A 23,013-nucleotide genomic window follows, 5' to 3' on the forward strand; every position below is an offset into this window, starting at 1 on the left:
TAAAATTAAAATTAAAATTAAAATTAAAATTAAAATTAAAATTAAAATTAAAATTAAAATTAAAATTAAAATTAAAATTAAAATTAAAATTAAAATTAAAATTAAAATTAAAATTAAAATTAAAATTAAAATTAAAATTAAAATTAAAATTAAAATTAAAATTAAAATTAAAATTAAAATTAAAATTAAAATTAAAATTAAAATTAAAATTAAAATTAAAATTAAAAGTCAATATGATATGGGAATATGTGGATATAGATTTTGACAAAAAATATATAATTTTCCAGCTCCACTAAGTAAATCTGCACGGTGAAGATACCAAAACAAAACCCAATGATAATTGAAATCAAACGATAAAGAAAGAAACTCGTCACAGCACAGAAGTAGGAATGAATGAAAAAACAACAAAAACAAGACCTCTGGTTTACCGTATCAAAGCTATACACATTCAACTGAGAGAGAAAAGTAGTGGGTACGAGAACACTATAATATTTTTCAGAAACCAGATACCAATACCAGACCCTAATTGAGCTCCAGAACCACTACACGACTACCCAAGTCTAGAGTTTCCTCGCTTGAGAGAGTATAGAGAAGTCGCAATAAGCTCGCAAGCAACAACCACGACTACGACGACATCAAGACACAGCTATAAGATTTGGTCATCACAACAAGTGAAATAACTAACTGAACTGCACACACCTGTGGAATAACTTGAACTTCCACCTGATGTTGAGTAGCTGGCTGGATAGGACAGGAGAGCAAGATTACTACTCGATCGCTCTCGGACAATGTTGTGCGCGCACACTCAGTTAGTTTTGTTATACGAGGCAAACATTTTGGTTGTGCTGTGTGCTTCGTGAGCGTCGGCACATTTTTTTCTTAAAAAAAGAAAAAAAAATATATCTCATTTTCTTTAAATTATCTCGACTGTGTTTTTGGAAAACTGAGCAGATACTTGAGAAATTGTACAATCGCTGTATACAATTTCATTTTTTCTTATCCAATTTCTAATTTGATTGTGTGATTTTTGTTTGTTCTTATCACAAACAATATAATTTTGTATTCTCTTCATTTTTATTTATTTTGTTTGTTCACAAAAAAAAAAAAGAAAAAAGATACTAAGATACATTCATATCTTCTGTGTGTTTAAATTATATTTTATTTCTTGGCGCTTGATCAATTGAAAACGAGTTGTTGCAAATAAATTTAAACTTTCTGTTGAGTGAATAAGATCCCATTCAAAATAATACAAAATAAAAAAAGAAAGATACAAATAAAAAAAAAACCCAACCGCCAGAGAAGTGTGAAAACAAAATAATTACTATTCATAAAATTGTGAATTGCGTCATTTTCAATTTTAAGGTTCATTTAACAAGCTCAACAAAAAAAAAAGATACAAAATCAATCTTAAACTTTCGATGGGTTGGTCAGAGTGAAAATTTTTTTGAAAATATCTAAATAATTTGCAAACTGAAAGTGCGTTTGGATGTCGTGAGTTTTCAAAAAAAAAAAAAAACAACTTCTGTGCAATAAAAATTCCTATCTTTTTTTTCTTCTAAAGCCTCCCTTCGAGCTCCGTCTTGGTCTTCGATTTAAAATAATAATTCTAATTCTGAACTATGGCAAAATCGAGTGATTAGTATTCAAAACTCGTGGAGCTGTTGGAAGCAAAAAGTCCAACCACGACATTATTATTGTTAAAAAAAAACATATCGCTATTGCTATCCAATTGTTGTTGGCAAAAGCATATTATTATCGTCGGCGGTCGGTGGTGATTTGAGGATTTGGATTCGGAGAACGAAAAGAATTCCGTATAGTACATCATAATTTTGTTGATTCAACAACGTCGTCGTAGCCACTTGAATCTGGCCTTCATATCGTCGTCGTATAGTACCTTACCTATGCTTATGGTATAACTTAACTAAGTGAATAAAATTATATTTAAAAATATAAATTCAACGTTTATCATTGGAATACTAATTAATTTCGGTTTAGAGAGAATTCCTTGTTATTTTTTTCTTGTTGTTTCGTTGGTTTCTTGGTTTTTTTTATTTTGTATTGGTGTGTATCTGTGAGAGAAGCGAGTAATAATGGTATCGGTATAGTGCAAGGAAATATTTTTTTAAAACTTCATCGTCTTTTGGTTGTCGTTGTCGTTAAAGTTTACGATTTTATGCCATTGTATATAGTTTGAGTTTATTTTTTTCGTGAATAAATTTATATATCGTCTTTTTTCCATTGTAATAAAGTGAAACCACTCGCTAGACGGGTGTTCGATTTTTTTTTGTTTTATTCATTTTTTTTCGTTCGTTGTGTCTCTTCTTCAAAAGAAATTTTGTATTATGATGGCGCTCTGAAATTTAATCGAAAAGGTAAATAAAATTCGATATTTTAGAATTTTTAATTTTTATTTATATCACATATTATTTTTAATGACTACATACTATTATTTCGGGCGGTATTTTATGGGGAAAAGAAAGAAAGTAGGGCGGAATTTTTTGTTTTTGTTTTTAATTTATGTTTATTGATTAAAAAAAAAGCTTGTTTCAGGTAATAGATATCAATAACTTGTAATGCAATTGTATTGTCTGTTTATATGAATCAAATTTGTTTTACTATATCTATTTCATTCAGCTATAAGTTGAGATACGTTAATATCAAATCGGATCGATTTTGCAACAAACAAATCAGAATTGCTATGGCGCCAAATATGTCTTTCGTGGACTTAATAAGATACCAATAGGTATATGTTTTTTTTTAAGTTAAAAAAAAAAAAAAACTAGTTCAATGACCAATGTATATTAAAATCTTTTTCTTCCAGTAGGTAGAACAACTTTAGGATGAATTGATCTCAGATTTTGGACGAGAATGTTAAGACTCAAAGTTGGTACAAAGATTTCTTGTCTCTTCTCTTGTAGTTTTTAGGGCGACATTATATTTTTATATTGTTTTTGTCCCTTAGGAATGTATATAAGGAGTTAAATCTTTTATTTTACTCGAAGGTAAACGATATGTTGTACCTAAATAACTTTAAACAAGATTGAACATTTGCAGATTTTTCTGTACTTCGCCGCAGATTTGTCTGTACGTTACGGTTCAAGGTACTATTTGCTAAAATCTTCGTCCACAAATCATTAAACCACCAATTTCGTCGTATTTATTAGTCCAATAGATGAAATAGCGTAGCACAACATTCAGGTATATATCTATATCTTGAGGTCTCTTTTATCTAGGTTTCAGGTCTTATAGTAAGCGACCTGGCCCTGCATGATTAACTAATCAGATTCAAGACTCTCTTGATAATCCAATTTCAAGCCAACATATTCTTAATGAACCACAATATCATCTTTGGTCTTTACCAAGGGGTCCTACTGTGCCAGGAACAAAAACTTACTATGTAGGACGGGCGTAAGATGATAAGCTCTCGACGTTACAGAGATAAGTATAAAATCCCATAAATCCCAAAGTGACAAAAAAGTTCCAAAAATTCTGGTCCTTCAAAGCCAACAATTTAAAAGTGGATAGCTATCATGTCAAAAATGTCCCAATGATATGGTATTGAACATTAGGTATGTGAACTTGAGCTAGAGTAAGATAGTCAGAGGTGTAAAAAATTAAGAAAAAGTGCCAGACATCTATTCTGCTCATAATCTCGTAAAGGTCCTAACTACATTTTTCATACTTCTGAGTTATAGAGGAAAACACAAAATCCAATACCGCAATCGCATATAAAAATGAAAAAAAAATTTCAAAAATATTTGGAATTTTCTGACTCATTTAAAGATCTAGGCTAAAGATATAAATGAGAATAAATCAGAGAAAAGCTTTCTTATTGCAGTTTCCAAATTGGTTTAAAGCAATAAATGAGCAATAATCATAGTTTTCTCACAAGATTCGTGTTGGTAGAGAATTTAAAAATATGTTTTTGTAACATAAATCCGTTCTGTTGCACCTCGTCTGTTTTGCCACCCAGACATAAAAAAGATTACTCGCTTGTAGCCACAGACACCGGAAGTGTCGCACAGATCTGCATAAAGCGATGAACCGTCTTAGTTATAGAAGAAAGAATAACATTTAGGTAAAGTGTCTTAAAGTTTTTGGACCGTTTTTATTTGATTATCATTGCGATTTGCAACTATCAATCGATAATTGATAAAAATTATATTTTGATATCTTTATTATTTAATTAGGAAATGTTTTGAAAACAGATAATGGTTCTAACCGTTATTAAATGAAATCTAATTACAAAATTCCATTAAAAAAATGACCAGTTTTCCTATAAATTTGGTTTAAAAATCCCAAATTTCAGTATTTATCAACTATCGATTGATAGTTGTAAATCACAATAAGGCTGCATGTCTTTAATAACAGTTATTTTAACATTGATATCAAGAATATAAAGAATATAAAAAAATGAAATATTTCTACTATGATTTGTTTAGAATACTTCATTATTGGTTTCAAGAAATAATAAAAAAAAAACCTCTTCCATCTGTCTAGCCAGACACCCAAAAGTCATTAAATTCAACTCACATGAATATTTTATCTAATATTTCCGTAAAAAATAAAAGCATCATCATCTATAAACAAAAATCAGAGTGCATCTAAGAATTCTTCACATTTCATTGACCCCTATAATAATATAGTCTGGTGAATTTTTAATGCCAGCGAATTACGAAAATAAACATTTCTATTTAAATGCAGACGCGGAACGCAATTCGTCTACACTGCATTCTGAACTCAAGTGAGAGTGTTTCTGGTATTTTTAGTCATTCTTTCCGCATAAAACTAAAAGTGAGCAACTTTTTTTTTTCTGTTCAAATTAAACTCAAAAGTACTAAGCTACCTACTTTTTTTTTCATTTAGATTTAGATGCAATAAACTGTTAGTTGATAATATAATTTAAACCTGAATATCTAGTTGAATGAAATAAACTAACAAATGTATCTAGACAAAACTATTTAAACGTTTTTAACAAAAAAAAAACAAAAAATCAACTACCAAGTGGAAAAACGTGCCCAAAGTAAATAAAATGATACAAAAAAAAAAAAAACCTGCGGCACTTTTACTTTTAAATTTAGAAAATTCTTTCTTTTAAACTCGAACACACTTTCGATGTCGTTCTATTTTATTTATGTTTTACTCGTACTTCAAAACAGGAAGTATTTGGGGTATTCATTTTTGTTGATATTTATTTGAACGATTTCGGTCGTATCTCGTATCTATAGGAAGTTTATTTGACATTAATTATTGTCGATTTTTTTTTTGGCACCCAATAAATAAATATCCTGAAATTGAGAGAACCCTAAAGAAGCAAAGCAATATAACTCTAATGGAATATTTTTCATCTTATCTTATTTGTTTGGGATGTTTCTTAGGGTTTTTTTTTTGTAGAACTCTTTAATTTATGACTATTTAGATTATATTTGTTATTTTGATAAATTTGGTAATAATTTCACTAAAGCACCGCCTATAAGACCCTTACACAGCTACAAATACGAACCATCCATCGGGTTAGCAGGTCCCCAGCCCATCATGTTTTTCCTTAATAATATTTCAACTTCGGTAAAGGTTTTACCATAGCATTTCAACTTCTGTTAAACTTTAGTAAGGTCATTGGGCCTGGCAAAAGGAGAAGGTTTTACAAATTGTCACCTTTATAGCAATATCCTTATAAGGTTTTTAGGAAGATTAAGCGAAGCTTTACCGAATGAGTTGATGCAGTTTGTTTCTATAAATACCCCAAATAATTTTTTATTTTACAAATAATCCAAAAGAACCTAGAAGTTAAATCTTGATTTTAATTTTCCACGAAATGATTTCTGAGCTAGATTATTTAATGTCAAAATGTCAGGAGCAAAAAAACAAATACAAAATTTGGTAATTTCTATTAAACTTCGTTAAGAGCAGATTTCAAGGTGTTACCGAAAATTCAATATTAGAGTGACCGCAACTCCCATAGAAAAAATTTTTTGTCGATTTTTTTTCGGGGGAACCCCATAAAATGTTCCGCCTTTGCAGATTTTTAGATAGCCAAAATTTCAGCTCGATTGGATAACTGTAAATGGTGCCGACACTCGCTCAAAGTATCAAAAATCTCTGTTTTTTCACTGTTTTTCGAAGAAAATTAGCTCTAGCTCCCAAACAGATCGGGTTATTTTCACTTTTTATATATTTAATTAAAGGTAGTGTTGTTACACATAATTCAGATGCTTAATTTGTTTAGTTTTACTAAAAAAGAAAAATATTGTCATCAATTTAAATTTTCAGTACTTACCACAAAAAGAGCTGAAGTGCAAACTCGATTTAAAATTAAACTTTTTTTTAACTGTTTTATTCTGCGGATAGGGATAGAATGGATGTTTCTCTATCTCTGGGCCCTCGGGTAGCAAAAGTATGAGGTATAGTCGTTGGGTGAAAGAGCTATTAACAATGAAACTTTCTTTGTTATTGGATCGATGTAAGGCATCTGATAGAAATGCTTCTCGCATAATTATAGCTACAATAGAAGCACTAGGGCAAAATCCAATTGACTTTGTAGTTTCAAAATCAAACTTACATTCAACAAGAAAAAACTTTTGCTTGGTTTAATGCCCCAAGAGCTTATCTGGCTCCTAAACAAGATCTTGATCTTTTGCGTAATTGCATTGAATAACGCAAGATAGACAAAGATATTTCAGAGAAGGCTCTTGCTAAATTCTCAAAACATTTATGGTATTTGAGTTCAGAGCAGGCAGGTCTGGCGTTCTTTGACCTTACTTTACCAGATGGCGAACAAAATTAGAAACGGCCAACATAATTTTGAAAACCAGTGAAACGGAAACCAACAGAATAGTAAATCCAAAGCTACAGACACATGAAGATGAACAATTTGTCACAGCAGGGTTAAAAAATATTGTGAACAAAGAAACATTGAACTTTTTCAGCCGATTGAAAATAGACACAAGTTTTCTCAAAGAACCTCCAAATCTTTGGCCCGAAAACCCGCATTTTAAAGAAGGCTTTAAAAAAGTGCAATCACTTAAAGTCGTAAATGACATGACAGAAAGAGGAGTCAAATTAATAACGGATTTTAATAACCTTTTAACTAAAGATGAGGAACAAAAACAATATGCACTTCAAGTAGTCAGTGAGTGCCGAAAATTGTATCCTGATGCTTCCAAAACTACTTTGTAAATCTGTTGATTAAATTTTTTTAGTATTTACTTCATTAATTATGTATAAGAAATGTAACACGATGTTATTTTTTTTTGTTTTTTAGGCCGTGTGTGAATTGCGTAAAATAGTTCACATAGTGTAAAATATTTGACACTGTTGAGGTGAATAAAAAATTTTCAGCTGTTAAAAATTTATTGGGCTCTGGGACCTGGTTAAATTTGAGTTAAATTTTTTTTGCAGATGGTTTTGTTTTGTTTTTTTTTTTTTTTATTAAAAAGGAGTTTCATAGCAGAAAAGAGGCAGAGAAAAATATTAAACAATAAGCCATACAGCTGAAATTTTTTTGTTCACCTCAATAGTGTCAAAAATTTTACACAGTGTTAACTATTTAACGCAATTCACACACAGCCTTAGAATTCTGTTAAATGTTTCGTTTTTTTAAATAAAACAGTTTAAAAAAAAAGTTTCATTTTAAATCGAGTTTGCACTTCAGCTCTTTTTGAGGTAAGTACTGAAAATTTAAATTGATGACAAAATTTTTCTTTTTTGGTAAAACTAAACAAATTTAGCATCTGAATTATGTGTAGCAACACTACCTTTAATTAAATATATAAAAAGTGAAAATAACCCGATCTGTTTGGGGGCTAGAGCTAATTTTCTTCGAAAAACAGTGAAAAAACAGAGATTTTTGATACTTTGAGCGAGTGTCGGCACCATTTACAGTTATCCAATCGAGCTGAAATTTTGGCTATCTAAAAATCTGCAAAGGCGGAACATTTTATGGGGTTCCCCCGACCAAATTTCGAAAATCGATTTCTTGCGGTCACTCTATTCAATATAGTAGTTATAGAAATTTGTTAACGAAGTCTTTTCGATGATGAACTTTTATAAGTTCATGCACCGAAGTTTATCCGAAAAACAATCTTTCTTCGGTTAAGTTTCTTTAACAGTATTTAAACAACTTTTCAGAAGTTGTTAAACAAGTTCGATTTTCTAAAGCATGCATTAAAAAAAAAACACGCAGCTGCCGATAGGTATAGAAGCTGAATCAAGCTGCGGATAGAATTTTGATGAAGTGTATAAGTTAACGTTATCCTTTCTCTTGCATTTAAATTTTTCTTCAGTATTGATATTTGGCAAATCCTTCTTTGGATAGATTTGACAGCAAAAACACGCCTATAGTTGCGATATCTATTCCCGCTTATTAGTAAAGCGAATTTAAAAATGCAAAATTCTAGGAACAAAATTTGTCAATTTCGATTATTGTGTTAGCCGATTCCACCCCTGGATTTCTTTAATTCAAAACTCACTACGAATCAGTTGCATTTTTCTTAATTATAAGTTAAAGTTATACACCTGCTCTAAACAAGGCACAAAGTAGGGGAGAGTGGGGCCAAATGTAACACTTTTTTCTAAAATCGATGGTTCTCCTACAAATTTGAAAGTGGGTCAACCAGACCTTTTTTAAATTAAAGACCCATGTTTTAGCTCCAAGATCCATCATAAAAATTTAGCAAAACATAACGGTAATGTTGAAAAATAAAGCTTCCAAAAAAAAAATCGTGTTGTTTCAACTTACCCCACATACGGGGCAAAGTGTAACACATACCGGGGTAGGTTGTACCAAGAACTAAAAATAAGAGCAAAATACCTTTATTTGTTTATATTTATATATTTTTAATTAATAACAATAAAAACAAACCTCAGTCATGAAATTTTGGTGCAAATTTGTAAAAAGTGGAGCAAATCCAAGATTTCCAGAGAAAATTTGACAGTAGTCTTAAATAAAAGTTATTCGAATTCATAAATTGTTTTATAAGCTTTATGAATTCAAGTGGTGGTTCAAAAATGTGTTTCCAATTTCAAAATAAATATAAATTCAATTACAAGCATTCATATTCAGGGTTGTTAATTATATTAGGTAAACAATTTTTCAGTATAGGTAGGTTTTTACATGGTACAACTTGCCCCGGAAAAATGTTACAACTAGCCCCAGCATGAAATTTGGCACATAAAATCAATTTAAAAAAAAAAGCGAAACTGATATAGACATAACATATACACGCAATTTGAGCCAAAACACAGTTGCATATAACAAAAAAACACTTAGCACTCTATCTTTTTCGGGTAAAGAGGTAGACCAAAAATAAAATTAAAAAAAAAAGTTACAAACATGCATTTTTTGGGCACCACTAGTGTAACTTCTCACCCTGTCGTCTAATCTTCATCTGAAGAAAATGTGCCGGTAGATATGCAAAAATTGAGCATTTTTCTCCTTTACGCGTTTCTTAATATTGAAAGGAACATCGCTTTTTTTAGCTGTTAATTCTTACCCCTGTTACATTTAGCCCCACTCTCCCCTATACAGAGTATTTCCCTATATGATTTTTTCTCACTACCAACAATCTAAACTTAACGAATTCATATTATTTGCTTATCACAGGTTTTGTTTGAAAATTGTAGCCCTATTTCTAAAATTACTTCTCTAGAATTACTTCCGATGCTCGGAGACAAGGTGTACGCCTTGAAGCAATGTCCGACATGCATCTATCTTCATATCAAAAACCCTCAAAGGTCTAAATTTTGTATAAATCGTGCAATTATCTTCAAATAGCTTATTCTATAGCAGCTAGAAAAGTTGTCTTCTATTACAAGCATCAATTTGAATCAAAAATAAAAAGGATATTCATTTTTTTTCGTTGCAGAAAGATAGACTTCAAAAAAAATTATCTTCAAATAGCTTATTCTATAGCAGCTAGAAAAGTTGTCTTCTATTACAAGCATCAATTTGAATCAAAAAGAAAAAGGATATTCATTTTTTTTCGTTGCAGAAAGATAGACTTTTATAGCAAGTTCTTTCAAAGACTGCAATTTTCATTCAATCTTTATACATAGTCGTATACTCGTGTAAGTTGACAGGACAAGTTAAGGTTTGCGCTGGATGGTTCCATTTGATCTGTTTGTGCGGCGTTATGCCGCTCTACTAGGCCGGCCGGCCGGACGTGCACATAGTGATGTGATGTGCGTCTTCGTCGTCATCGTTCTACGTTTATCCACTTAACACTCTTATATTGGCATCAGAGTAGATCAGTGGCAACAGCAGCTTCTTGGATAAATCGTTTAACCTTCCATCAAATCAACATCATCCTACCGGACGGAAAACGACAGAAGCGTGTGCGTTCAACTGAAAAAGACTGCCACGCAGCATCATGTAACTTTTTTAAGGCAAGAGGTGGATTTAGTTTATATAGGCCCGTATTTATGATCAAATTAAATATTGTTTTCGTTAAGTTGGATAAATTGGTTTTACTCTATTCTTTAAGTCGAAATTTGACGGTACCAAAGTTATAATAAATGAAAATTAATTTTCTAATATCAATGTCATATTCGTTAAGTTTCAAAATTAACTCTCATTTATGATTATATCAAATCTATAATCTATAATTTGTTTTCGTTAAGTTGGATAATTTCTTACAAAATTGGTTTTTCTCTACTCTTAAAGTAGAAATATAACGGGATCAAAGTCATAACAAATAAAAACTAATTTTTTAATATCAAAGTTAGATACCAGCAGCTTTTAGATTTTCGTCAAGTTTCAGAATTAACTCTCATTTTACTGTCGATTTTGTACATCCGACAGCAGTGAAATCTTGACGAAAAAACCGCATTTAACTGGATGCAATGATTTGTTTGTATTCCTACAGCTAAGTGATGTTTCGTTAAGTTGCGAAAATTACATCTTTTAAGCTTTAAAGCTTACTTTTTAAGTTTTTATTTGTTTTGAAAACTGTTTAATCATTTAGACTGCCATAGTAATTGATTTTTTGTGTTCGATTAGTTTGAAAGATATCGATACTTAAAATCGAATTGTATTTTGTTAGAAATTGTTTTGCTTAGGCCCTTGATTTTTAAATACTTCCCTGAGTTTTGGATCAAGTGGGGTGATGCCCATCGGGTTTATCTAGTTTTTTTTGTTTTCTGTACTCGTATACGACGAATATAACCTTCTTTGGGTTCCGACTACATGTATCATCGATGATATCGATTTAAATTTGCAGTGTAACGCTTAAAAGTATATTCCAATGCGTCCGCTGTCGTCGTCGTTGATGTCGTTGTTGTCAGTTGTTGTTGTTGTTGTCGGTTGCGCTCTCTGGTGGTCACGTTTCATCTTTTGGTCTTCCACTCTTTTTATGGCAAACCCAGAGTTCCAGTGCCCAATGTATCAACATCAACACAGGAAGGAAGGGTGGCTATGATGCATTGTGTGTGTTTCTGCTGCTTCACATGCATACATTTTTCTGTCCTAGCTGCTTATTGCGGTGTGGCCTTTTTCATTCATTAAAAAAGTTAGCAAGGTGATGGCAGCAGAGCCATCATATCAGCCATCATGCTTTCTCTTCTTTGATGGAGGCTGATGTTGTTGCTGCTCGTAAAGTTAAGGTGAGAGCAAATCAACCTGAAATTGGTGTGGTTTTATGGAAGTAGTTGATGGTTGCAACAGCAAGTTGCAACCAGCTTCAAGGTATAGCATAATTAAAGCCAGCATATAATGACGAAGTGGCGACAAAGGCAACACAAAAAAAAAAACAAGGCATAGAACGACTGCGTATACAACTTGTTAAGGTCGTGGTTATTATTTTGATGGTGTTACTATCAAATGTAGGTATGCTGAAAATGTCGATTTGTTGCAGGCGACGGATAATATTATTGTAATAAAGTTAATATGTTATATATTTTTTTTTTTTTAGCTCTGTTTGATTATTGTGTGAAAAATTAAATGATGATGACAAACAGTACCAAAAAGACTTTCAAAGGCTTCAATATTAATTAGGGTCAATCAATTAGGAACAATAGCAGTTATTTTGTTATAAAGATCAGAAACAAAGGCAAATTAACTTATTTCTCAAAGTTTCTTTTGATGTTCGTTTTTTTAACTAATTTTAATTAAATAGATTTTGCAAATGAAAATAAAAGATAAATTCATTATCGTTAAGGAGTTGAAAAGGCTTTAAAAAATATTGAACATTTGAAACATTTTAATCTCCGCCCTATCGAGCAATGGTTCAAAAATTTAAGTTATAACTGAGCTAAATATATGTGTTAAATACAGGGTGTCCCTGAATGAGATAAGGATATTTTAGGGGATGATTCTTGGGTATATTCTTCGAAAAAAATTGTTCTATAGAGTAACTCTCTATCTGCAAAGTCGATACCCTTTAGCGATGATTTAAGAAAACGCTTACTTTTGTATGCCTTTACTTATGTTAATGTTAATTTCTCCGTTAATACTTATGATAGAAACTTCATTAATATCTTGATTTTTAGAAATGTTATTCTTTGTAACTGCATTTACAAAATGTTAATATATTTTTTTACTGCTCAGATATATTAATTTTTACAATGGTTTAATAAACATAGCATTTTATAAATTTATTCTTATGGCGAAATCAAAATTTTTAAAAACAAAACTGACAAAAAAATTTGAACTATTTTTTTTTTTCAAAATTTTATGTACATAGTTAAGTACTGTTTTAGTTTTCAAAATACAATGCTATTATTTATTAAAAACAGAAAACCGTATCCAAAAATGTCTTGTCATTTTCGAGAAATTAATAAAAAAAACCAAAACTACCTCTTTTTAAGAAACCGCATTATGTTTTGTTTTTACCTGGTTGGACTTGTTGGTAAATTAATTTATGAAACATTAACCTTTCATTTATTATTTTTTAAACATTAAAACTTCAATTAGGACACAATACAGTGATACAGTATTTAATTTACGCAGAATTAATCAGTTTTTTCATTGATAACGCCTCAAAACTGACATGTGAACTTTTCTTATTGTTTCTGGGGCGCCCGGTGGCCTTAATTACATAAAATTTTTAAAAAAATTAGTTCAAAATTTTGTTTTGAATTTTTTTTATCAAAATTTTGATCTTGAAAATAAATTTTTAAAAACTGTATCACAACTTAGCTTTATTCAAAAACAAGATAAAAGACGAGGTTTTTCGATTTTATTAAAATGTATAGCATGTAATTGTAATTTTAGAAAATTGCCCCTCCTGGCTAAACGGGTGGGAGGTGGGTGGAATAGACCCCCCCCCCCTCCCATACGATTTTTTTCTTGTCTCGACCCAACCTACACGCTCTAGCTTTTTGGCACATTACTCCTGAATCATTCTGTATAAGAAAATCAGTCTCTAATCTAATAGCAATGTTTGAAAGTCGTAATATTTCCAAATCTATGAATTAGTTTTTAAGTGACAATATTTCAATGGACTCAAATAAAAGCGTATTTTTAGCTACTTCTTCGCAACAATGCCCAATTTCATACTATTTAACATTGTTTTGATAAAATATCTAAAACAAATATTTAAGAATTGAAAAGAAAAGGGTTCTTCACCTGAAACCAAATAATTTTCGATTTAAAATCAATTTTCATTTCTTTTATGTATTGTAATGTTTTATTAAGGTTCGCAATAAAACTTACTTCGTTTATTTAATTCCCACCTTTACTTTCCGTTCAAATAAACACATACTTTATTTCAATTCAATTTACTTTTATTATTCGCTCAAATAAAAACACTATTTAAATCACTTTATTTACTACTAACAATTTCAAACACTTTATTTTACTTTATACTGTAATGTCACTTCAAAATTAAACTGTCTCCGGTCGGTGTCCACACTACCCTTTAATCACTGAATTTCGAAATTCGAGAATGTCTTGGAAGGTTCTCGTCTTTGCTTCTCGAAATTTCCTTTCCAGGAGGGTGGGCTTCATACTTCCAGTGAGATATTTTGGATGTCCAAGGGTGCGTTCAGAAATTTAAAGGCATGTTCACACTTATTAATAAAGGTGCGTTAGATGTTTATCTTCGCAAAAAACTGCCTCAATTGATTCCTTATCGAACCGTGAAAACTATATGTTTCTATGTCTTCTAGCTTATGAGAAAATTGAAAAATAAAAACACATAAAAACAAAAAATATTTTGAAAAAAGAAAAATCTGATAAAATAATTTTTCAATTTTTGAACTTTGACAGCTTATAAATTCTAAGTGGTTTAACCGAGTTACATGTTTTATACATTGTTAAAAAGGTATATTTATCTTCTATCAGAAACTGTAAAAAAATCGAAAATGGGTAAAAAATTGTCGAAGCTAGAATTTTTTCAATGGGTGAAGGTCCAAAAAACCGTTTTTTGCCCGTAACTCCAGATTTTGGGGGTGTTAGGGGATTTTCAAATATTCAGTGCGACTAGCTCTACAAAACCTGATAGGTCTCCGCCCGCGTATATTTTCCGTGGTTCACCATTAATAAAATATTTTGACAATTTCAAACAAATTTTCTAAGAAACTTTTACTTACTACGCAGTCATACATTTCATTGTTTAAATAATTATTAAAACATTTTTCTGAGTGTGAAAACAACTCTATTTTCGATGGATTAATTAGAGTAATTGCTCATATTTAAAAATAAGTGTTAAGAATTCACTAATTAACTCTTTTTTTCATTCAATTTAACATTAATTACAACTGTTTACTGTGTAAAATAACGAAAATATGTTGGTAATTTGATAAGATCGACAAGTGCAACTAGCTTAGCAAAAAAAAAAAAAAATGTATCAAAAAATTGTAATAGTGCAACAATACTTTAAAATCATTTAAATACCATTAACTTAAGTATTCAAAGTGTATTAATTGAAGTTGAAACATGTGGTTTAAAAAATCATTAATTTTTTCATGGAATATTTGCACCTTCTTATGGATTCAAGTTGTAAGTTTAATCCTTTTACTTGAATTGGTGTATTATTTAACATAAATTGAAATTATATTAATTCATAGGAAGCTCTAGATTATGTAATTCACTTTGATCGTATAGAAAACATCAAAGGAGAAAATGAAGATCTTGTTAATTTTACCGACTGGGAAATTGAAGGAAGGGGTTCGAATTATCTAGTAAATGGAAATTTTACATTCGAAACTGATATGGATGATTTAATAACAGTTAATTAATTTAAGAAAAATCCCATTAATATCCTTTTAAGATTGTTTTATTTTTTTTTAGCATGAACTTAAATTTGAAATAAGTCCATTTAGAAATAATGCTTTTATGGTTAATAGCATTCATCGAAACTCAGTGTGTGATTATTACAAAAAAAATTATAAAGAGTTTGCTGAAAAAATAATGATGGGTCATACAAATTTTCCTGAAATACCGCCTGGAGGATTGTGTCCCATTCCAAAGGTACATAAATTAGTATTTGTGCATGTAGAGTGAAATTAAATGCATTTCTTCTTTAAGGGAAACTATTATATCAAAGATGCTGTTCTTGACGAAAAAGATCTCCCTAAAATTTTGGCTAGGGGTTTGTGGAGGATTAATAAAAAGTTTTTCAAAGGAAAAAAATGCATTGGTGGTGTGACCATTTATGCCGATGTTAAAAATAAGGAATAGAAAAACTGTTTAAATTCTAATTACATCTAAAATGTTCTAGAAACACACGACTTTTGTGGAATTATAAAGCAATAATAATAACAATAAAATAAAATAATAGCTATTTCATTTGAGCAGAAAATGTTTAATATTTACACGAGTGATAAGAATATTTAAGCCTCTGAAAATTCATCTCTCTACATCCACTTACCACAAATTTGCAAACAAAGATATGCAAAAATTAAAAACGCTTTTAATCACTTATACAAATACAAAAATGAGCTAAAAATCAGTTTAAACGCTCTTGAGAAGGTCGTTTGTTATCTTTAAATTATTGTCGTGTGATGATAATAATTTGTGTTTTTATTTACTCAGTTCAATTGATAAGGACTAAGCCCCCAATATGGTAAAAGATATGGCGAGTAAATAGAGTGGAAGTAAATAAAATTGCTTAAAAAAATGATATCAATTATTAAGAAACTCGTGATATTTAAAACTCAAAACAAACATTAAAAAAAAAAAACTAGTAGCTAAAAATGGTTATAATTATTTTTTTTTAAACTTGTGGAATCATTGAATCAATGAGCGTGCAAGATAAAAATTACGTATTTTTTTTTATCACCTAATTTGTTTATCACAATGAACTTAAGCCGGAAAGTAAATTTACTTGAAATCATTATAAAATTATATAAACAAAAATATTTTCCAAAAGAATTTTGTTTACAGAATTTTATGTTGTAAAATAAAACCAAGAACAATAACCTTGCTCAAGGGTAATCATTTATTTTTGCTTTGAATGATTATTTTTTTCTTTCAAATAAAAAGAAACCTAATTAGATATTCATATAAATAGTTTGTTAAACGGAAATTAATTTGGATTTTCTGATATGCAATCGGCTGCGCGTCTGTGTGGAAAAGTTAAGATTGTTAGTTCCTAATTAACACTTGGGATAAACATTTTAATTTTGAAGGGTTTAGCAATGCTTTCAACGCTGAATCATTAAGGTTTTTTTTTCGTTTAAATTGAGCCATTAAATTTGTTAATTTATTCATAAAAACCAAGTCATTTATTTATATAAAGTCTTGATTGTTGAAGGTTGTTGAAAGATAGGTATATTTTTGATTTATTTATCAAAAAAAAAAAAATTGTAAGTTATAAAATAATTTAATATGTAATATGTTTTGTGAACGGATTTATCAATTTTTGTAGATTGTAGTATTTTTTAAGTCTTGGGATATAATTCTTTTTGACGTGAAAATGTCTTATAAATCGATGAACCATGGCAATATCCACGAACAAGTGACGCCATTTTGACCTATTGGAGATACAAAAATTTTCTATAGCTTATTTGAAAGGTAATAACCTAAAAGTAAATACTAATGAAGAATTTTGAAAAATTCAATCACTAAATAGGGTAAATAGGTGTAAAAAAAAATTGCAAAAAAGTGGCCAATCCGAAATTTCGACATGGTTGGCTTTAAAAAATCTAACTTTTTGTGTAGATATACACTCCTTTCCATCAGGATAGGTACACAACTTTTCAAATGTTCAGTATTCGATTTTTCCTCATAGTGTAGGAAAAATAATAATTTTTTGGTGTCAAGTCATTGTTTAGGATGTTAGCAGAATCAGCAAAAAAAATAATTCAAAACATGTGGTTATTTTTCTTGTTTCTCTATGGCAAAGCATTTCACATCGAAAAACTGAGTAATTCTTTTGTTTCATCAGAATAGGTACACATTAGGGTGTCCGTTATTTCCCAAAGTGATGTTTTCGGGGGAGACACCCCCTAGATCGAAAGCTTAGGGCCTAAATAAGGGGAATTTAGCAAAAAAAATTTGTTTGGGGGTCATTAACCCGTGCCTCTAGGGTCATACTTTCCCCATACAAATTTGTATGGGAAATTTTTAACTCATACATAAAATTTTTTTTCTCTCGCGTTAAATCATATTTTTTTTTAATGTTTGATAATTCTGGTTGGAAAACAGTTACTTTAAAAGATCACATTCAAAATTTCCCGTTAAAAATTTTTTTTATATTTTATTTCGGTTTTTGAAATTATTAGCTGTTTTCGTGGTTTTTGCTTTCACCTATCACACAATTTTAAATGCAGTTTTATTGTTTTTTAATTCTTTTCAAATATTGCATTCACAAATTTGTGAATAAATAAAAAATTTCAATTTTTTGAATTTTTTTTTTTTAGTTTTTGCAGTTTTTATAATAAATAAATATTATTAAATACTTTACCCTTCCTTGTTTGCAACTTTTTTGATGCAATTTTTTAGGTGAATAATTTTTAAATAAAATTCAATAAAAATATTGTAAACATATCTTTTGTAGTTCGAGAAAAATAAATTTAAACGTATAAAAACGGCAAAAATTTCAAAAAAAAATTTCAAAAATTGAAATTTTTGATTTATTCACAAATTTTTGAATGCAATATTTGAAAAGAATTAAAAAACAATAAAACTGCATTTAAAATTGTGTGATAGGTGAAAGCAAAAACCACGAAAACAGCTAATAATTTCAAAAACCGAAATAAAATATAAACAAAATTTTTAACGGGAAATTTTGAATGTGATCTTTTAAAGTAACTGTTTTCCAACCAGAATTATCAAACATTAAAAAAATATATGATTTAACGCGAGAGAAAAAAAATTTTATGTATGAGTTAAAAATTTTCCATACAAATTTGTATGGGGAAAGTATGACCCTAGAGGCACGGGTTAATGACCCCCAAAAAATTTTTTTTTGCTAAATTCCCCTTATTTAGGCCCTAAGCTTTCGATCTAGGGGGTGTCATCCCCGAAAACATCACTTTGGGAAATAACGGACACCCTAGTACACATAGAGAATGATGTGAAAGTGGTCCATGAAACGAATTTAAACCAAGTTCTTCTTAAAAGTGTATTTTACTAATTTTATTTTTTGTATAGTGGCGTTTTTATTCATAAAAAAAAAAAACAAAACTGTCCAGAAATTGCATTGTTAAATCTCTTTATGCAATCTATCTGAATCTCTTCCCTAAATTGTTAAATGGTGGGTTAGGAAATATTTTTGTCTTAAAATCGAATATCAAAAATTTTATCAGTACGGGCTAGCCATTTCCAAACATTTTCAACAAGGTTCAGGGTTGTTTTCTATGGTAGATACTCAAGTACTTTCTAAATTTGCACTTCCTCCCAATATTTTACAGAGCATTTTTTGTGGTCGGAGGCGTGGTCCTGTTAAAAAAAATCAGAATACTGGTTCACAAATACTAGAGAATTAAGGAAAAGTTTCTTGAATATGCATTTACAAATAATTGTGACCATTATTCACGTTTGAAATTCATTATTTGTATTATCGTAGAAGATTACTTTCTTCCATGCCTTAACACTTCTTTTTTAACAATGAAGTTGGTCTCAAAATGGTTTCTCCTTTCGCAGAATGTTAAACTGATAGTTTAACTCACCAAGGACATCAAAATTAAATGTTCGTTGATCCAAAAATAACAAGAAATACCACTCAACTTTTCATGTGGTAAAGGATTTCAAAAACCTTAAACGCATACAATTCTGTTCTTGGTGTAGTAATGGTGTCTTTTAAAAATTCAGCCATTTTAGAAGATTGGGACTAATGACCATTCTATTTACTGTCCTAAAATTACAAATAACAACTGTTTTTCACTTTTATTCTAGTCGTTAATCCACCAAAACTGGTAGCACATGTAAAAATTGACTCGTCTTAGAGTGAGTTTTTTGCATTTTTTTTACCACCATTCATTTTTTTTAACCCCAGAATGTTTGTATCTGAAGTCTGGATAGAGCATATTCACAATTCGTAATTTTTTTTTAATCATACCAGTACTGGTGGATCCTTCATTGTGTGTTTTTTTCTCTTAAGGTGTTTTCGCCAAAATTTACCGATTTTAATCCACCCATGTTTTCCAAAATGGTAGTATGATTATTAAATTACACTTAGGAAAGTCCTGTTATTTGTTTTAATGGTAAATTTGCTCGAAATCCACAAAAACATTAAACAAGGGTGTACCTATTCTGATGAAGAAAAAATAAGTTAATTTTTCCTCAAAAAATACTTTACAAGAAAAACAATGCGAAAGTTATGGTCCATTTTGAAATAATTTTAGCTTTTGCTTTTCCCAACATCTTAAACTATCAAAAAACAATAAAAACTTGTTAGGTCACGTATCACTATTGGGGACAAACGGTTAATGAACATTTGAAAAGTTGTGTACCTATTCTGATGAAAAGAAGTGTATGATTGAAGCATCATATAAAAGGTAAAATAATAAGCTTTCAGATGATATAAAACTTATAATAACCTGTCATACAAAAAATGGATTTATTGATGTAAGAAGATTAAAATAGATTGATTTTTTTGCTGTTTTTATGAAAATTGATTGGGTTCAAAAAATTCTAGATCTTTTTATAGATTTCGTACAGGCATGGTTGATATGAATATATGATATTTTGAGCTGAAACAATAGGCTTTCAGATGGTATAAAATTTATATAAAAAAATAGATGTAATGGTGTTAGAAGAAAAAAAGTTTGATTTTTTTTCATGAAAAATTATTGTTTCAATAAATTATTTTTATACCTTTTACGCATTGTAAAAATTTAAGTATGGTTTTATTCTTTAGAATAAATATTAAACTTTTTAATGGTGTAAAAGCCTACAAAAAAGGCTTTTCATTTAAAAAAATTGATGTAATGAGAAAAGAAAAAAAGGATATTTTATCTTGTAAATTATGACTGAATTCAAAAAGTTATTCCGTTTTTCTACAAACAAACATATACATATGTAAATATGTAACGTCTTAATCTTTTACTTTACAATAAGATTTATTATCTTATAAATTTTTTTACAAGAAAGTTGAAAGTTCTTATGACGTTATCACTTAAAATTATCGTCCGTAAACCGACTTTATAGACAACCACTTTTTTTATTAAGTTTATGCGTGTGCATTGAGTTTGCGTTTATTTTTAATTGAACGCCGAATTGATTTAAGGTTTTTTCATTTATTTGACGTATGTACGCTCGTAAATAACTGTACAAATATGTATAATAGGGTGGGTCAAAAAAATCGAAATTCTTTTTTTTTGATTTGGTACTCCGAAAAATCGATTGCTAGACCCCTCTAGAATATACACACCAAATATGAGCTCTTTATATTAATGGGAAGGTCCTCCGCTTTGCAATTTTCCATTTTTACATCAAGCTTCTACTAAAAAAAAATATTTTTTTTATTAATTGACTTTTTAGCAAATTTCTTTTCAGATTCTTGTAGGAAATTGAACGCTCTACAAAAAAGGCCTTATACACTTTTTTCAATCATCTAACCGTTGAATAGATATTTGAGGTAAAAAATCGAGAAAATCTTTAAAAATTCGTTTTTTGGTCTTAATTTTGTAACAAACTGAAAAATTATAATCATCAAACGCGCAAGACATATTCTTGTTGGAAATTGACTGCTCCACAAAAAAGGTCTTATTAACTTTTTTCATTAATCTAACCATTCTAAAGATATTAGAGGTCAAAGTTAAAAAAAAATATAAAAACTTTTTATATTTAAAAAAAAATTCCAATTCACTGAAACTTCATTATTTTCAAATTAGCAAGATATATTCTTGTAGGGGCTTAAACGTTCTACAAAAAATTACTTGAAATCAAATTGATTGCTTTAACCGTTTAGAAGATATTCGTACCCAAACCAATGCTCACTGATTTCAATTATTTTTTTTATGACCCGTAGGCATTGCGATTTGGATACGAATATCTTCTAAACGGTTAAAGCAATCAATTTGATTCCAAGGAATTTTTTGTAAAACGTTTAAGCCCCTACAAGAATATATCTTGCTAATTTGAAAATAATGAAGTTTCAGTGAATTGGAATTTTTTTTTAAATATAAAAAGTTTTTATATTTTTTTTTAACTTTGACCTTTAATATCTTTAGAATGGTTAGATTAATGAAAAAAGTTAATAAGACCTTTTTTGTGGAGCAATCAATTTCCAACAAGAATATGTCCTGCGCGTTTGATGATTATAATTTTTCAGTTTGTTACAAAATTAAGACCAAAAAACGAATTTTTAAAGATTTTCTCGATTTTTTTACCTCAAATATCTATTCAACGGTTAGATAAACGAAAAAAGTGTATAAGGCCTTTTTTGTAGAGCGTTCAATTTCCTACAAGAATCTGAAAAGAAATTTGCTAAAAAGTCAATTAATAAAAAAATTATTTTTTTTTAGTAGAAGCTTGATGTAAAAATTTAAAATTGCAAAGCGGAGGACCTTCCCATTAATATAAAGAGCTCATATTTGGTGTGTATATTCTAGAGGGGTCTAGCAATCGATTTTTCGGAGTACCAAATCAAAAAAAAGAATTTCGATTTTTGTTTGACCCACCCTAATGTATAATGTATTTAGAGGTGCAAAAAATATTATAAATTTATTTCTCTATCAATCATTGTCAATTATATTGTTTTTATAGGTCTAAAAGCCAATCTTTTTTCAAATATATTAATAACGTCATAATCTTTTCATCCACACTATAAATGTCTTCCAGTGCGGGCCAATCCCTCCATAAAAAAAAGTCAAAAAGCCTTGCCTTTTTGTTTACACTCAGATTCATCCCAAGAATGCTCATTAAAAGTAGGCACCATCATCAACTCGTCCAAAAAAAAAAAAAACTGTGTCGACACACAAAACAGCAAGAACCAGATTCTTGAAATTTATTAATCTTCAACAACAACATCTCTTATTTCACATGTGTGTTTTTTTTTTGTCTTCATTCGTTTCAATGATTTTATCCTGATTTTATTTTTTATTTTTTTTTTTCGAAATCAAAAATTAAAAAAAAAAAAATCTTGTAAGATTTAGGTGTGTTTGACTTAAGTTTAATTGTTGACCTCAAAAATATACCTACATTTCAACGATCAGAAGGTATAAACCTCATTTGTTGAACTTTTTGCATATTTTAACCATGTGTAAGGGACAAGCTCGAAATTTTTAAAATTCCTGTTAAACTCTGAACAAGGTCATGTAAGTAATGAGCACCAGATGTTAAAGAAGAGACTTTTATTTATTTTTACTTTTATACTGATTTTTTTGCTTTCTTGAAAATTTTATTTGATAGTTTATTTTAGAAATACTAAATAATTTCACTAATCTTCACAAAAGGTGAATTTGATTTGCAAAATAATGAATTTAATATCCAAAAGTATGAATTTAATTTGCTAAATTGAAAACTCAATGTGCAAAGTAGTTAATTTAATAAGCAAAAGGAAAATTTTAAGTTTTTTTTTTTTAACAGAAGTTATTTTTTAAGAATTTTACAAATTCAAAATACCAGAGAATTGGTTATTTCTCAAACTCAATTTTTGGCTAAATGAGGTTGATCTACTCTTGAAAGGT

General features: G+C 29.4%; 2 protein-coding genes across 2 annotated transcripts in view; both read left to right on the forward strand.

Moving 5' to 3' along the window:
- Positions 1-236: 236 nt before the first annotated feature.
- The window catches only part of LOC129907732 (uncharacterized), a 30,701-nt gene continuing 7,924 nt past the window's right edge, over positions 237-23,013 (forward strand). Inside the window, exon 1 of the mRNA XM_055984079.1 lies at positions 237-2,372. The gene's annotated coding sequence lies outside the window, so the exon portion shown is untranslated. The remainder of the gene's footprint in view (positions 2,373-23,013) is intronic.
- Positions 13,760-16,225, forward strand: LOC129907731 (uncharacterized). The gene is made up of 4 exons (XM_055984076.1): positions 13,760-14,935; positions 15,004-15,165; positions 15,227-15,406; positions 15,464-16,225. The coding sequence occupies exons 1-4, from the start codon at positions 14,873-14,875 to the stop codon at positions 15,614-15,616; spliced, it is 558 nt and encodes a 185-aa protein (XP_055840051.1). The 5' UTR covers positions 13,760-14,872; the 3' UTR covers positions 15,617-16,225.

This window comes from Episyrphus balteatus, chromosome 1, assembly GCF_945859705.1.
Source record: "Episyrphus balteatus chromosome 1, idEpiBalt1.1, whole genome shotgun sequence".
In the NCBI taxonomy this organism is placed as follows: Eukaryota; Metazoa; Arthropoda; class Insecta; order Diptera; family Syrphidae; genus Episyrphus; species Episyrphus balteatus.